Genomic DNA, 17,367 nt, shown 5'->3' with positions numbered 1-17,367 from the left:
TAAACATAATAAATGAATGCAACATGTATGCTTAATACACATGTTTCTGCAGAAATGTAGTAGGGATTGTTTTATTTTAATATGTTAAAAAGGCAATAGAAATGCTTTCTTTATGCTTCACCTAATATGCTTCAGTCCCTCAGTGTTGCCAAGAATGCAGGCTAGCTATTGATCTGCCCTGTATCTTAAGTGTGCTTCAGTGTTATGGTTGTAATGCTTGCTTAAACTGGGCCTTTGTGCTTGCTTGAGCGGTATAGTTACAGTCTTCCTTTTTATTTGGCAGTTAGTTTGAAAAAATAATTGTGACACGATGATCTTTGTAAAAGCTGTCACTGTAAATTGTGTTTTTGAGGTAATACTGTGATGATGTTGAAGGTTTCCTAGTTTCTTTTACACTGCTGTACACTTTAAATCTTGTGCAAGACATGTCAGAAATGTCAAAGTGGGGTGTTTTAGTGACAGTTACTTGAAGGTAATTTTTTTTCACTGTAAAGAGTTACTGTCCATGTTACATTAATTCAGTGCTTTGTATACGCAGCTGAGCTTTTTTTCATCGATTTCTCAGACTGAACTCTTTGTGCAAAGAATGTCTACAGCAGAAGTTACAATAATTTTTGTTGTTCTGCTTTGCTTCTTAGGAATAGAATCTATGAAGCTTTTATTTATCCATTAGTGTTTCTGTTCAGGGATAGAGATGTGTTAAATACTGATTGCTTATTGTGGGACAGATTTAGCACATGATTTCAGTGACGTTTTTATATCACAGTCCCCTTTAAAGAAGAAATGCCAGTAGAGGTGGCTTTACTCAGCACTGGGAATAAAATAAGAACCAAGTAGCTGGAACCTAAAAAGCCCTGAGGTTTATATTCATCCATAGTGTGTTGGGCAGTGTTGTTTACTAGTCAGAGAAGTGTGAATCCTAGTAAAGTTAACAGTCAGATCTATGATTGTGCAATTTCTTTTTTGGAGTTCTTTTGTTAATTTTTTGGGGGGTTTATGGGGAGGGGGATTGGGGAGGTTTTGGTTGGGTTTTTTTTGGGGTTTTTTTTGTGGGTTTTTTTTTTTTTTTTTTGATGGTTGATTGGGGTTTTTTTTGGTTGTTGTTGTTGGTTGTTTGCTTTTCCCCATCACTGTAGCTTGCTGTTCTCTGCTTTAAAAGAAGACCTTCAGCTCAAGTGCTGCCAATAATTCTTCCCAAACAAATCATGTGTTTAATTATCCTTATTGTCTGAAGCAAGTGCACAGACAGAGGACCATATGCTTCTGTTGACCTGACCTCCTTATTTGTGAGTGTCTGGATTTTCTGATATATTATTCTTTTTATTCCTTGTGTCCAAAGGAAGGAACATCCAGACATGTCAGCCCACATCAGGGGAGGTTTGAATGTGGTGTCATATTGGATTTTATAATTGATTTGTGAATCTTCTTAATTGTGATCTTTCTTTATTGAACAAATTATATCTAGAAGAAAAGGTGTGCAATTGCCTCTGGAGACATTTAAAACTGTTCCTGGCTGTTCTATCCAGCCATGAAAATACTCCTTAAGTAAATCATTCATCAGTTGTCACAATTCTAGTTTGGCTTCTTTAGGATTGTTTTTCCTCTAGAAAAATGTTGTATTTTGTGGCTTTTTAGAAAAAAAAATCAAACAAACATGATGTACCATTTCATGCTTCCATTTTGATTGGTAAGCTGCATAATTTTTAGTGTATTTATATTAAAGATAGAAAAAATGGAGGGAAAGCAGATTCTCAGATCAAAGAACTATTCACAAGAAAATTGATTCTGAAATTTACAGTTCAAAGTAGAAAGGTTTTACCAGTGGATATGACAAAGGATCGTATTCAGATTGCTTTAAAATTTTAGAGAAAACAACTTCAGCTCCTGCTGCAAAGGAATGTTTAAACAAAAGTATCTAGACTGAGATTGGATCAGACCCTGGAAGTTTCAAAGCAAGCACTTCAGACTTGTGCTAGTGCACTAAAATTGGAGAGAACAAAAAACATTTTTTTGTTTATAGAGATCCTTGAAGTGGAAAATGTGAAAAAAATTGCAATGAGAAATGCAGTAATTAGAATTATTGAGCTTTTTTTTTTTTTTTTTTTACCAAAGTTAGGAAAACCTGCAGAACCTTTCCTTAAAAACAAGTTGTTCTTCACAGTGAAAGCTACTTGAATGAGCACTTTTTAAAATACTTGAAATCCTGATACATTTCTATGTGGAAAACAAGGGCAATAAAGAGTAGTTCTGATGGATTGTTTTGGTAGATTGAACTAGTGAATTGCTGAAATGACCTATCAATTTCAATAACAAGATTAGGGACAAAGAAATGACTTGCCCACTTGTTTTGCAGCATCTTGATTTTGTTTGTTTGTTTCCTGATGCAGAAATGTTTTGTCATGATTAGTAGGATGTATTTTTTTGTAAATCATCTACCATATTTTCCTGTCTTTATTTTCACAGAGTATTATACTTACAAAAATTTGCATATTCCCTAATCCCTTCAAATAATAAGATAGCTTTATGAATAGGCATAGCTACAAACTCTGTAACTAAAAAGGCCTACAGAATCAAGTGTACAAAGAGGACTGATTAAAATTTGACCTTGAGCAGTTTTCTTAAGAGCTTTTATTTATAGCATGTCTTGTTAGCCTTTACAGTATACTGCTTTATTTGTATTTGCATGGTTGATTGCTTTTCTGCTTTGGATTTTATAACTCATCATGGCTTGTTTATAAAAGGTTTTAATTTCTCTTTAAGAGCAGGGAGCTAATTAGCTTTTGTTGAGTAGTCATCCATAGTAATACATTGTAACATTTCAAGGACACCATATATCAGCTTTTAGCCAGTTTTGAGACAAGTCATAATCTGATTTGCGAGCACGCCTGAGGTTTAAACTTTGGGGACAAATTTTGTTAACACCTTCTTTACTCTTCACTGTTTGACATTGCCGATTTATAAATACGATTTGTGCCTATGTGCAGGTTTTGACGCTTGCTTGCTACAGTGTTTTGCTGTTTTTGTAAGTCTAAATGTCACAGGAGGATTCTGGAGCATCTTTAATATCTCCCTTGTGTGGACATAGCTTTTTGTCTGTGCCTGTGTGATTGGTTTGACAATTCCTCTGCTTGCTTCCCCTCGGTTGGACGTTTGAGAGCACGGTGCCTCGTCTGTGCCTTGTGAATATCTTCTGAGCTTTGGAGTCACCTCCAAAGGGCAAGGAAGCGATGTGCAGGCGATCTCAGTAAATGCCAGTATGTGTATTTTGTCTGTGCATCTCTATTGTGGATATTGGATGACTGTACAGTGCAGTAAGAACAGAATTTCATATCACAATATTGAGTAATTGTATTTGCAGGTTTTTTTTGCAAAATCTGTGCTAAAGAGAAAGTGTAACCTTTGTCAAAAAGAGTGTCAGTTTTAAGATGAAATTTAGAATTATTTAAGTGCTAGCATGGTAAGAATTTTATTTTATATATTAGAGAAATTCACTTTTTTTGGCTGATAGTGGAAATAATTTAGTCTGCCACATATTAACATAGCAGGATTTTAAATTAAAAGGATATCTGCTTTTAAGAGATGAAAATGAGTATATTATCACTAATGCTGCAAATGTGATGGCTTGTAAGGTACTTGGGTATTACGAACCAAGCATGACCTAAAAAATTCTTGTTGCTTACATCTGTGGGAATGAAGTGCAGGTCCATGCAGGTATCATCATGACTTACTGGATACTGATTTACTTGATACTAAACTTCATGGATCACATGAAACATCTGAACTGATTTTACGGGAAGTGCAGAACTTAATTTTTATACCTCATGTAGCTCAAACAAAGGAATGTTCCTGTAAGAGCCGTGCCAGATTGAATTGGCTGGCACGTTGACAAATCCCTAATTCACTGAAGAGTAACCTCCTCTTGCCTCACCACTGTCTCTGTATGAAACTCAGTGTGGAAGATTCCTGCCAGTTAAGACCTTTACTGTCTATCAACCTGTAAACTGATCAACATCCTTGATGGGAGTGTAATGAATTAATACATGAAGCTTGTTAGTGCCTCTGACCCATGGCATGATGGTAACTGCTGTAGGGTTTTTATAATGGGAGTAAATGAGTTGTGGAACAACAAATCACAGAAATACCTGAATTGGCACTAACTACAGTGTGTTCTCACAGATTCAAACATTTATTTAATGGCATTTTAATAACTCTTCAACAGGGTGTACAGAAAAATGAGGCTTTTGCTGCAGAACCTTTAACTTGTAAAAGCTGAAAGGGTTCTCATTAGGGTGGGCCATAAACTTTACATTGGGGAATGTAGGACTGTTGCCTGTGATACACAGTTGATTTGAATAATGATTTAAAGTTTCCCCACTTGGATAGAGAAAAAGTCCTGTTGTATCAGGTATCTGTTCCTTCTCTAGGTGTTTTACTTATTGAGTGTTTGTGTACAATGATTTGTTGCCAACCAGAGCCTTTTGTCTGTGTGTCCTGTTGTTCTTTAATGAAAAAAGGGGTGAGGTTACTATGGTTCAGTTGGGCAAGGGCAAAAAATATAGATCAGGCCTACAATTAATAGGCAAAGCTAAGCCCTCTTGTGCTTGGCTTGCTGTCTTTTTTGAGTGCCAAGTCTATTGCTGATTACCTTTTTGTCTGTGTGGCAGATTCATCACTTTGGGTGTTTAGGTGTCTTGGAGTTTGAAGGAAAGCTCAGCTGCCTGCTTGTGATATGGGAAGGTCATAAAGCTTTTCCTGATCTTGTCTGATGTATCTGCCTTTGGTACAACCAGCCATACTAAAACAGAGCTCTTGAGTAAATTATAGCTTGTCTTTTATTCATTTAATTATTTATTTATGTGAATGCAGCCACCTTAGTTCAACAATCTTAATTCAACATGTTCAATTTTCAGTTGTGAAAATGGCCTGTGATTTAACGTGTTTGGGAACCTGCTTGATTGATAAGATAAATAACAGCTTGCAAAGCTTTCATACAGCTTTTTGTGTTGTAGACTGTAGTTCTTTTAGCAGACAGTCAAGGCTTTCCTTGAGGAATAATGGCAATACTGAGACTCACCAAAACATTCTTGGGTCGTGAAAGGGTTTTCAGGCAATCCTGTTTCCTTTTACAAGTCTGCGCTCCGCTCAGTTTAGAAGTGCACTCAAATAGTTTCTTCATGAAGGTTTCATGTTAGAATAGAATAGACTGTTTCAATTGGAAGAGAACTACAGTGGTCATTTAGTGTAGCTGCCTGACCTCTTGAGGGCTGACCAGATGCTAAAGCACCTTGTTAAGGTCATTGTCCAAACGCCTCTTAAACACTGACAGGCTTGGGGCATTAAAAAATCTAACTTTGCTAAAAAAGCAACATGAACAAAAAACAAAGCTGTTGATGATTTTTATTGACTTTGAGGCTCTATAGCCTTAAAATTGCTTTGACTGAGTTTCCACAGTACGTTTTCTGTTTCATTGTTCAGTAGATATTTCATTTGGAATTAGAATGCAGCAAGTGTTCTGACAGTGTTGGTAATTTACCTGCAATTCAGATTTATGCTATTTCAGTTGGGCTGAAATACTCTGCAAAATGCTTTTCTAAATTCAAACTATAGCCTATTTTCTTATTCTTTCACTTGGATGTCCCTTTTTATCTCAAGGGAAAATTCTTTGCTGTTACAAAAAGCAGGGGTTGAAGTACAAACGAAGAAATTATATTCATGCTAAGATTTTAGAAACTCCATGTTTTAAAACTTTGAATTTTTCTTCAAATTTAGACAACTCTTTGACAATCTATGTAGTCAATATTGTCTATGGCTAAGAGGAGAGTGGACTGAGTTTGTAATTTTGGGTTAATGGTGACTTTTTGGAATAATTTTAACAGTTATTTAGTAGAAGAACTGTAAATAACCCAGAGGAGGCTGAGAGCTGAGATTTCATCTCTAGTTAAAAACTGGCAAACCACCCGAGTTTCATTTGAATTTTCACTTTTCAAAAGACTGCATCAACTTTCAAGTGAGCTTGTCTAAATTCTAAGCTCTGCATATTTAAGAGAACGTATTGCAACAAATGAAAAAAGTTGACAAAGTACTGATTCAGTTGACATAGTGTTGGGAGAACTGCACAGCATCTGGCCAGCTAAAATATTTAGTCTTTAGCTTCTGGAGTTTTGCTGGACCAACACGAATTTAAGAGAAAAACGATGAAGAATTAATGCTTTCATTTCTCAAGTAATTTCTTAACAAGATATTTATTTTATTTTATCTTTCTGGCTTCCAGAGAAAAGTGTGGAAAATCTCTCATTTCAATGTAAAATAGTACATTATTCTTAAATAAAAATATGCTTGTATGCTGAAATTATTGGAGACCAGACATCTTCAATATTGGCTGCAGCTGCTGTTAGAGGGATGTTTTGTTTGTCAGAGAACAGACAGATTTGTTTGGGGTTCTTCCATCAGTTCTTGTAAGGCCAGTAACTTACTGTCTGAATTCCTTCTTCTGTTTTCTTAAATAACTCTAGATTTCAGTATGAGAATAAGAACAGAATCCATAATCCTGTAGAAAAAGAATCTTTTTTTACTGGTGGTGATGACTGACCTCTGTTTTCTCTGTGGTTTTAAGCTCACTACTCTCCTTTTTACCACAATAGCAATCAAAAAAAGTGTTTTCATACTTCTGGACAAGAAATCGATTCAATTTCTTTTAGTTTTGGAGAAATCTCTGAACAATAAAACACTAAATGGTCAAATGTATTTTGAAAATATCAGGTGCACTATTGACTGTTTTGTCAATAGTTGCTTACAATGCTTACAAGGCAGCTTGTCACAGAATGGGATATCTCAGTTGGAAGGGACCTACCAACATTTAGTCCAACTGCTTGACCACTTCAGGACTTACCAAAAGCCAAAGCATATTATTGAGTGCATAGTCCCGATGCCTCTTAAATACTTTATGCTCTCTAGGAAACCTGTTCCAGTGTTTTACCAATGTCTCAGCATACAAATGCTTTCTAATGTCCAATCTGAACATCCCTTGGCATAGCTTAGGGCCATTCCTATGTGTCTTATCACTGAACACCAGGGAGAAGAGCCCAACACATCCCTCAGGAAGCTGCACAGAGCAATGAGGTCATCCCTCCAACCTCCTTTTCTCCAAACTAGACCGACCCAAAGTCCCGAGCCACTCCCCCAGGACAGACCTTCCAGCCCTGCCACCAGCTGTGTTGCCCTCCTCTGGATGCATTCAGAGAACTCCACATCCTTTTTAAACTGTGGGGCCCAGAACTGCACACAGCACTCCAGGTGAGACTGCACGCACCAGTGCCTTTCCTTCATCTTGCCTTCATCCATGAGGAGGGTGATTTTATCACAGAATGATACCAAATTAGTTAAATGGGACTTCCTCTACCAAACCTGAACTCAGTCAAAGTTCAAATAAAAATAGATTCTTAAATTTAATCTTGTAGGCTCATTCTCAAGTACTTAGTCAGAAACTCTGAAAAGTCAAATTAGAATATTTATAAACTGCTGATGGCTTAAGGGATGCTTTTCTAAAGTCTGGGACGTGTGGTCACTGCTAATGATGGTACTGTAAAAGTCTAAGAAGTATTATCTCCTTTGCAAGTGCCTTTCAGTATGAGGTCAAATTTGTTGTGGATTTTTGTTTGTTTGGAAGTAATAAGTATCTGAGCAGTTGATCTTTGAAGTGCTGAAAGTATGCTAAAGATATGAGTGTTAGGCATTTAAATTTAATTTATTTAGTTTAAAAGTGCAGGCAGCCATATTATAAAACAAGTACCAACATGCCAAACTACACATTAATCTCCAAAAACATGGTAAGTGCTCTACTGGTGTTAGAGATGTAAATGTTTTAGGTCATGTAAGTTCACATAAACAAAGAATTCTTGTTTAGTTTCATTTTGCATAAATAACTAGAAAAATACTCATAGGGTAGTAGACTTAAAAATCTTATTGTATTTATATTCTTAGGATTTTTTAATTACACTTCACTGAATAATATTGTGCTTAATGGAAAAAAAATCGCCATATATTTGTGAAGGATAAGTGCCCAGAGTTTATGTATCTTTTAGAGCAGCCTCCTTAACCTAGATATGTCTGGTTGAAGCAACTGTGGGAAGTTGACTACTTGTCTAGTATTTCCAAAGGAATTAATGCTTTTGAGGTCTCCAGTACCATGAATGCAATACCAGTACAGTTCACTGCGAGCATCAGAACTGAGCTACTTTGTTCGCTATCATTGGCAAATAAGAATGGCCTTCATGCCAGAAACTTCAAAAAATTTTCCCAGTCTTCTAAGTGCTGCTGACTAAAGCATCAATTCCTATTTCAAATGGCAGTCTGGATTCAGTCAGCAGTGTATAGTGCGCCTAGCACTGTGGTGTGGGCCAGCATCTGTGTTCTGGGTTTGTTGGCACAAAAGCAATAACTATTTTTTTAATGAAAGAAGCAAAATAAAGCTGGCAAAGGAGATGTTTTTAAGATGTAGTGAATTATGTTTTTATTTTTCCATCTTCAGAATAGTGGGCATTTTAGTTAATTAAGTTTTCTAAACATAATTGAAGCAGTATATTCCAACTACCAAAAAAAAAAAAAAAAAGAGGAAAGTAAAGGTAAATAGAAAGAATTTGGAGGAAAAGCAGCCTTATTAACGAGGGAGGTTGACTCTAATTCCTTTTTTGCCCTGTGTGTTATGTAATATAGCAACAGGAAGGGTTTCAAATTGCTTGCTAAACTTCTGCTTCCCTGCAATAGCAATATGAAAAAACTGGGAATGTATAGGTAAATAACAAAAGAGATATGTTGGTGGATGTCAGCTGAGTGGCTGGAATATTGATTGTGAGTTACAAATGCACTTAAAATACTCCTATCAGTATCTGTATATTGGTTGAAGGAGGGTGATAGTGATGATGGTGAGCAGAAGATTTGAAGAAATTACCAATAGGAAGGAAGGAAGGATACAAAATCCAGGCCCACTTACTTTACTGGGTGTCAAGGGAAAAGGGAATATATCAGCAAATCACTTTTGGTGTTTCTATCTCCCTTTTGGTCCCCTTTCAAGAGTATGTGTATGTATCAACATCAGCAGAATTTTGGTAAAAAATTTGTTCTTCAGGTCTCAGGCAGTGACAACAACATAAAGTTAAAACTTGGGTTTAAAACTGAAATATCTGAAATACTGTCAAGTTCCACTCATCCTTACAAAGTATTTGGAGGGGTCTTTCACAAGATGTAACTTGTGCTTTTGTAAGGGGCCACTGCTGTGTGGCTTCTTGGAAGCAATGGTTTGTGGGCATCTGTTCCAAGAAGTGGTTCAGAACTGCCTTGTGCTGAGTGCTGGGTACTCAGGGTGTCCCTGGGCTGTCGCTGTGGTGAGGGCCATCCCCTCTCAATGCCTGCCCCCATCCCGGTGTGTGCAGCTCTCCCTTCGCTGTGCTGGCTGGGTGCTGGCCCCCAGCTGCTCAGGTGGGGCTGTGCCAGGCTCTGCCTTCCTGGGAGCATTCCAGGTGCTGCCAAGCTGAGCAGCGTTAGCCGCTGGTCAGATCTGTCAGTAGGTGTTTGTTTCCACAAATAATCCAGATCGTGGTTTTTCTCCCTAGAAAAGTTGGCTGCCTATTGTAGCACCCCATGAACTCCCTCCCTTCAGCCAATTCCCAAGGGCATTGCCTTGGAAAGACTTACCATAGAGTTCATCCCTCCTGTGGGACAGACGAGACTCCCTCATGGACCTCTGCCCATATTTCATGACGTACCCTGGTTTCTCCTTTCCCTGTTTCCTCACTGGTTGGGTTCCCCTGGTGGCTGCCCCTTTTCTCCCTTGGAGACCAACCCCCTTTGCCCTGCCCTTAGCTCTGCCCCCATCCCTTCCCATTCTTAAGCTGTCCAGAGCCCACGGTAGCCCTCGTTTTTTGCCTGGGTTCCCTTCAGCTTCCACGCAATAAATCTCGCCGGAATTAAAGAACTCCTGCAGAGAATTAAAGACTCCTGCGAAAAGAGTCTTCTTGCCTGTCTCGCTGAGCCAGCTGTGGTGAGTGTGGTGTGTGAGTCTGACTGCACTGCCTGAATGTTACTCCAGCTGGAGATGCTTGTTGGAAACAGCAGTGTCCACCATCCACTCCTCGCATTGGGTGCTGGCACCCAGCTCCTCGAGCAAGGCCATGCCGGGCTCTCCCTTCCAGGTGCTGCCAAGCTGAGCAGCGTTAGATGCTGATCAGATCTGTCAGTAGGTGTTTGTTTCCACACATAACCCGGATCGTGGCTTTTCTCCCCAGAAAAGCTGATTGCCTACCAGCGGGAGTTCCACGCGTTGAAGGAGCGCCTGCGCATCGCCGAGCACCGCACGCTGCAGCGCTCCTCCGAGCTCAACGCCATCCTGGAGCAGTTCAGGAGGGCCGTGGCAGAGACCAACGGCAGTAAGAATGCCATGAATAATTTCTCAGGTACGTGGTCCAAGATATTTTTTACAACTCTGCAATGCCAATATTTCTTGTTATTACTATAGAATAAGAAATTGTTCCCAAGAGAGCCAAATGGAAGTGTCTGGCAGTGTGAATAAAGAATGTGTAATAAATTGTATCTGGTTGTAGGTGTTTTGGGTTTTTTTTTTTTTTCCAGTTGTTGTCCTTAATGATTTACCCACCCTTATTCAGTCCCTAAAGTCATAAGAATTACTTACTCGACACCTAGCTACCAAAATTTGAACTTCTGGTTACTTATCTATTACATTGAATATATTTTGATGATTAATTTATGTCACTTTTTAAATAGAGTCAGAGGGGAAAAGTGAGCAAACAGAAGAAATGGATGAATTTGAAGCAGTTAAAATAAGCTTAAAAGTCAACTGGAAAGTATTAAATCATATAGACTAAAGTATTGCTAATGATTTGTAAGAAGTACAGGAAATGGCCTTTTCAATAACTAGTGATTAAACTGGTAAAATCTTCTGTAAGTTTTTTCCCATTTTGGAGATGGATGGTCAGATTTACTAAAAGCTATTCGGCAATATTAGAGAAAAACACGACAATATTCACCAGACTATTGATGTTAACTTCTAAAATCACACTGTTACTGTTTCGTTGCTCTGATTTCTGTGGATGGAAAGTGAATTACAAGTAAGTACAAATTTTCTGTCAAGAGGTTTGACTTGATAGGTTGCAGAAATTACAGCACATCAGCCTAATAAGGAGTTGAAACCCAAAGGGTTTTGCAACTCAAAAGCCTGGAACAAGATTTTTTTTGAATTTGTTGTCTACTTGCATTTGTGCTATGATTTACACTTTTCAATAGATTTTTTTTTTGGTTGGGAAATGGTTATAATTATAGGCTCCAGTGTTGATGCCACTCATGAATTGCTGTCTGACACTAATGGCCTGATCTCAGTAGCTCCCTGGATCTCCAGGAATTGCACAGATAAAGGTTACATTTAGCACGGTCTATAAATCTTGTCTTCCTATTTCATGTGTGTGGTTTTGCTTTTAAAGTACAGCGTGGTGGAGGTCAAATAATTTTGATTCTGGATTTAGGATTAAGTTATTACCACATTTGTTTCTAAAATTGACTTAGCTTGCTTTTAGGCAATGTACTTATAAGGAGTTATTCTCTTCTGATGCAGCTGAAAGTACTAATTCATTTAACATTTTACCATGTCTGGATCCCAGCTGGGATGGACATGTACTTTTTTCATGTAGAGCCACAATGGGAAGCCATCTGAATTACTGAGCTTTTGTGCTCAGAACGTAGTATTAGATAGGTTTTTACTCAGCTTAATACACTTAAGTATACATAATACTCTTTGCTCTCTTTGAAGCTGAAAGAATTCCAGATTGTTTTGTATAGATCCTTATTCATTCAGACAAGAGCTGTCATACTTGGACAGAATTTAGTACAGGTTTTGCAGTTGAAGTGAAAGAAATGTTAGCAGGAAAAGTAAAATGTGCCTGTATTGAAGTCTATCAAAATAGACATGCCTACTTATGGCATCTATTTACAAAGCTTTTTGTGAGGTTTGACGTCATTAGCAATTTAGTTTCACCTAAAAATAAATACTATAAAAATCCCCAAACCTACAGAACCAAAATCCACAACAAAATCCACCTATCTATGTAAAAGCTGTGCTAGGAATCTGAGAGGAACTATAATTATGGCTTTCTTTTTCTTGCTTCTCAATTTTATCTCAAGAAATCTTGACTACAGTTTTTTACTTAACTTGATATTATAAAGCCCATAAGTTTTCAAAGATCCATATGCTATCATATTTTTCATTTGAAATGAGTTGTTTTCACACTTGATGCAAGAAAATCAACACAACCAGCAGGGTAATTTTAAAAACTGTTATTTGCAACTTTGAGAGCCACCTGGACGTACTGAAAGGCAGTTGCAGTAGAAAGAGCAAGAATGATTCTAATGGAATCTAATAGGATAATTCTATTCTAATGGAGTAAATGCAATTTGCATTAATTTTTTTTTTCAGGAATACTCAAAATATCAACTGTATGTTTAATGCTATTATGTTTTGTATCTCTATGTGCAGTATATCCCAATATGTAGTCGTAGCTCTGAACAGTTATTTGCAGTAGTGTTTGCTGGATGGTGATGACCTCTGTAAGCAAAAGTGAAAAACTATCTAGGGAAATGAGCCTCCCGTTTGATTAATTGAGGGAAAAACCCAACAAAATCACCAACCCCCCAAATAAATGGAGCATTCTTTACTTCTGTAAATTCACACTAAATCTGATGGGATCAAATAAATATTAATTGTATCTGTGACAAGATTATAGGTGCTAAATAGTTTCGGCCATTGTTTATTAAAAAATCGAAATAAGAAAAGACTTCTTTGTAGACAAAATATGATGACTCAGAAAAGTGCATAATTTATTCTGGCTTTCAGTTAGGATCAAGCTTGGAATTTTATACTGTTTACTATTGCTTCAAATTTCATGTAATTTGTTTTCTGCATTTCTGATTTCCTGTATGTTTGCAGATGAGACGCTGAAATTGTTAAAAGAGCTAACAAGTAGAAAATCTCTTCAAGTGCCAAATATCTATTACCATTTGCCTCATTTGTTGAAAAATGAAGGAAGCCTTCAACCTTCTGTGCAGGTTGGCCTTGGAAGGACAGGAGGTATGCTGATATGATGGTTATTTCATGTTTTATATCTGGAGGACCTTCTAGTTTTAGGAAGAGAATTTACTGCATTTCTTGGTAGATGAAGGACATCTCATTTAACTTGTGTGGTATGGATATCCTTAGAATTCACACTGAATCTGAGATGAAAGGAGCTTGGTTTCAGCTTGCTCTTTTCTGCATAATCTCAGTCATACCCCGTGCCATGTTAAGGTACACATTAAGAAGCATTTCGTTTAGATGAATTTTTTTGTAGCTAAAGGGAAACAAAGCTCAAGCATTTCAGATTCTGAACTGCTAATGGATATATCCCTTTGGCTTTTCAGATTTGCAGGGCAACCATTCATGGTTATAATTATTTTAGCATTGATGTTTGTCTTGTTCTGAACAGTATATTTCAAGGTATAAATTAAAAGTTGAGAGAACTAAGATAACCAGATATAATTGCATCAGTAAAATCTGGACAGTCATTGGAGGGGAAAAAAAAATCAGTTAATCCTGGCTTGTATTTTTTCATTACTTCAGTGAGTTTGATTGCTCCTTCTTTTAACAGAAGGTATGCCTGTATGACAAATGTGTGGGCTCAGGCCACAGGTTTATTTTTCTGACTATATATACCTTTTATTTCAATGTTGTTGTTCAGGGAGGAAAAATCTAATAATTCATTATTGTTTTAAGTGAAGTCTGTATTATGTTCCCCTGGGAATGTATGGCTGAAATTTGGAATTAAAAAATAAGAATTGGAAACAGATTTATTTAATTAAACAGAGGGAGGAAATTCAGGGTATTAGGACTTCATGAGGTCTGCTTTATCCTTTCACTGCATTCCTGCTGCTATCTGCAGTGTTGCCAGAAGGTAACCAGCCCTGGATACACTGCAGAAGAAAAACTATGGAAAAGTTAAGCAACACAGGACTCAAATGGCCTGCTGAAAGATCATCATAATAACATTGTAGCTGGGGATGTGTTGCTTTGCATTTGTGGTGCTTTTGTCAGAGATAAGGAATTTTGCTGAGGAACTTCTGTGCAGTTCTGTTGTCCTGGACTTGTTTATTTAGAAGAACTAAAACCAGGTGCAAGGAAAGTAATAGAGGCCTTCAGCAGTTCTATTTTAAAAGATGACTTCTAAGTTAAATACTTGAGTTTTGAAGAATGGTTATACCAGTTTTATTTTTAAACTTCAGTTAGGCAGTCTAATCACTCTTGGTGCACCTTGTCTGAATGCTACTGTGGTTGTTGATAATTTCCCATTGTGTCGGGGTTTGTGTGACAACGTTTTGGTAACAGGGGGGCTGCAGGGGTACTTCTCTAAGAGGGGTCAACAGCTTTCCCTGCCTCCAGTGGAACCAATAGCCAGAGCAGCACCACTGGAATAACAGATTAAAGAGGAGGGGAAAAAACTGCTCAAGAGCAATTGCAGCTGGAGAGAGGAGTGAGAACATGCAAGGTCAGTGCGGAAGGAGGGGGAGGAGGTGCTGCAGGGCAGAGTCCCCTACAGCCTGTGGTGAAGAGAGTGGAGAGGGAGCTGTGTCCCTGCAGCCCATGGAGCAGAGATCCACCTGCAGCCTCTGGAGGATGGCCTGTCACAGCAGGTGGATGCCCAAAGGAGGCTGTGACCCCTTGGGAAGCCCACACAGAAGCAGGCTTCTGGCAGGACCTGTGGATCCATGGAGAGAGGAGCCCATGCTGGAGCGGGTTTGCTGGCAGGATTGTAACCCTGTGGAGGACCCACCCTGGAGAAGCCTGCTCCTGAGGGACTGCACCCTGTGGTAAAGGGACCCAAGCTGGAGCAGTTCATGAAGAACAATAGCCTGAGAAAAGAACTTACATTAGGGATTATTTCCATGGAGGAGCATCTGCCATAGTAGGGACCCCATCTGGGTCAGGGAAAGAATCTGAGGAGTCCTTCTGCTAGGAGAAAAAAAGTGGTGGAGATCATGTGTCATGAACTGAATTCCTGCCTCCATTCCCTGTGCCCCTGTGCTCAGGGAGGGAGAAGGTAGAGAAATCAGGTGTGAAGTTGAGCCCAGGAAGAAGGGAAGGGTGAGGGAAAGGTGCTTTTAGGTTCGCCTTTATTTCTCATTACCCTCTGTTCATTTGATCAGTAATAAATTAACTTCCTCAAGTCTGCTTTGACTGTGACAGTAAGGAGGGGACTCTCCCTGCCCTTATCTCTACTCATGAGCCTTTCGCTCTGTTTTCTCCTCCCTGTCCAGCTGAGGAGGTGAGTGATAGAGCAGCTTTGCTGGGTACCTGGTGTCCAGGCAGGATCAGCCCATCACACCTACACAATAGTCTGGCATGTCTAGGATTGGGGTTTTTTTGTCTTCTGGGTTTGTTCTGAGAATTGGCGTTCGCTGTTAGTCGTGCTCCTGATGCTGGGTGGCATATTTTTAAACTATTTTTAATTACTTCAATCTCCACCTTTTAAACCTTCGCACTTATTATGCAATGCCTTATTGCAAGATTTCTGTTTTCTGTCTTGTGTATGCAATCACTGAAAGAACCTTTCTGGTTTGTTTGATTTCAGTTTCCATTGTAATGGGAATACCTACAGTGAAAAGAAAAGTCAAGTCTTACCTTACAGAAACTCTCCACTCCCTGATTGATAAGCTGTCCCCTGAAGAAAAACTGGATTGTGTTATGGTTGTCTTTATAGGAGAGGTAAAATTGCTTAAATTTTTTTATACAATTTCTAACCTGCCTTTAATCACAAGTAACACTCCTTTCAGGATCTGATGAGGATCTACTTTTTCTTTGAGGTGCAGACAGATGACTCTCTCCTTCCAGGCAAAGGAAAGTGTCAGTCTTGGGTTTCTGAGATACAACCCTGAAGAGCCCAGCTTTTTTTATTGATTAGAGGAATGGTGGACATGGATTCAGTGGTGTGGTTATTTTGCAAATCTTATTCTGTTTATATTTAGTGGCAAAGATGTGTTATTCCTTCAACATAAGAATAATGGCTGAGGAACTCTGTTGCAGGGGAGGATTCCTCCCATTTTCTTTGTGCTGCTGCTTAGTCCTCTGTCAAACGAGTGCTGCAGTTCGAGATGTGAGGCACAGATTGTTATTGAATTAATTTTCTGGACAATGTGGATGTTTGAAGCCCAGACGTTTTTAATGGATTAATTCAGTGTTCAGTTGGACTGTTTGTTCACTTTGGCTCTGATTTAGTGGAAATCAAATTTAGGAAAATGATAGAGTACTTTCAGAAATAATTCTGTTGGATGCTGGGAATTGCATGTACCTGTTTTGTTCTCTATGCATTTCTCAGAAGTCTGACTTGGACAGTGGGATATTTATATTTATGTTTGACCTTCATCCATCTAACTGTAGTGCTCTGCTAAAACAGTCTTTTATGGTCCCACAGATGAAAATTCAAATCCCCAATTATAACTGAAAATGGTTTTAATTTAGTGAGCCAGTGTCCATTCAGGGATGAATCAGTGGAAAATCAGGCATTTAAATACTTCTGTTATCAACATATTTTAAAACTTTCATTGGTAAGTTTGTGAACATTTTGCTTTTATCTGAGAATTGTTTCTTAGTATTTTCTAATGCAAATTGCTCTATTTTCTTTTTCTTGACAATCAGTCAAGAACTATCTGTCTGGATAGATACTGTTTTTCTGGAAAAAAATGCTTTTAAAACGTTTATTGGTTGAAAATATCAGGGAACAGAATTCTTTCTGAATTACTGGAATGCTGTGTTTTTCTTAACTTTATTAGTTTCAGAAATTTTATTGCCTGTGAGTGTGGCTTCTTTTCAAGGTTTAAAACTGAAGTTTCTTTTGTTTTGCTTAAGGAGGTCTGAGCTATGAGATCTTTCTGTTATCACTGGATTCTCTGTCTTCTGCAAAATTTGGAATAGGAGTGAAGTGTCCCCAACTGCACCATCTTTTGTTGCTTTAGACAAGCCATATTGCTGTACCTGGGTTGCCCATAGCTGGAAACTTCCTTTCTTTGAGGTGCTGTGGAATAATCTCACCTTGGGAGTGTTTCTACAGAAGTGACCATCAGTGAACTAAACATTTCAACGGGGGAGCTACTGCTCCTGTGCCCATGGAGAGTTGTGTGGTTACACAGCAGTTACCCCCTGTGTCTTACCTCTTCATTGCACTTTGAGAGCAGTTCTGTGTGCTTATTCATGCACCTGTTTTGGGCCCTTCCAGTCAGGAATGTATGGGAACATCTGACGAACCAAAGTTTATATTTTTGTTCTCTTGTAACCACTTG

General features: G+C 38.4%; 1 protein-coding gene across 3 annotated transcripts in view; it reads left to right on the top strand.

Moving 5' to 3' along the window:
• Positions 1-17,367, top strand: part of MGAT4A (alpha-1,3-mannosyl-glycoprotein 4-beta-N-acetylglucosaminyltransferase A) — a 78,401-nt gene that overhangs the window by 17,490 nt on the left and 43,544 nt on the right. For all 3 annotated transcript variants that reach the window (XM_038160547.1, XM_038160633.1, XM_038160722.1), the window contains 3 exons: positions 10,281-10,448; positions 12,989-13,129; positions 15,663-15,796. In XM_038160547.1, coding sequence (XP_038016475.1) covers positions 10,281-10,448; positions 12,989-13,129; positions 15,663-15,796 — 443 coding nt within the window. The remainder of the gene's footprint in view (positions 1-10,280; positions 10,449-12,988; positions 13,130-15,662; positions 15,797-17,367) is intronic.

Source organism: Motacilla alba, chromosome 1 (assembly GCF_015832195.1).
Source record: "Motacilla alba alba isolate MOTALB_02 chromosome 1, Motacilla_alba_V1.0_pri, whole genome shotgun sequence".
Classification (NCBI taxonomy): Eukaryota; Metazoa; Chordata; class Aves; order Passeriformes; family Motacillidae; genus Motacilla; species Motacilla alba.
The sequence above is the reverse complement of the archived record's forward strand: the minus strand, read 5'-3'. Positions and strand labels throughout refer to the sequence as shown.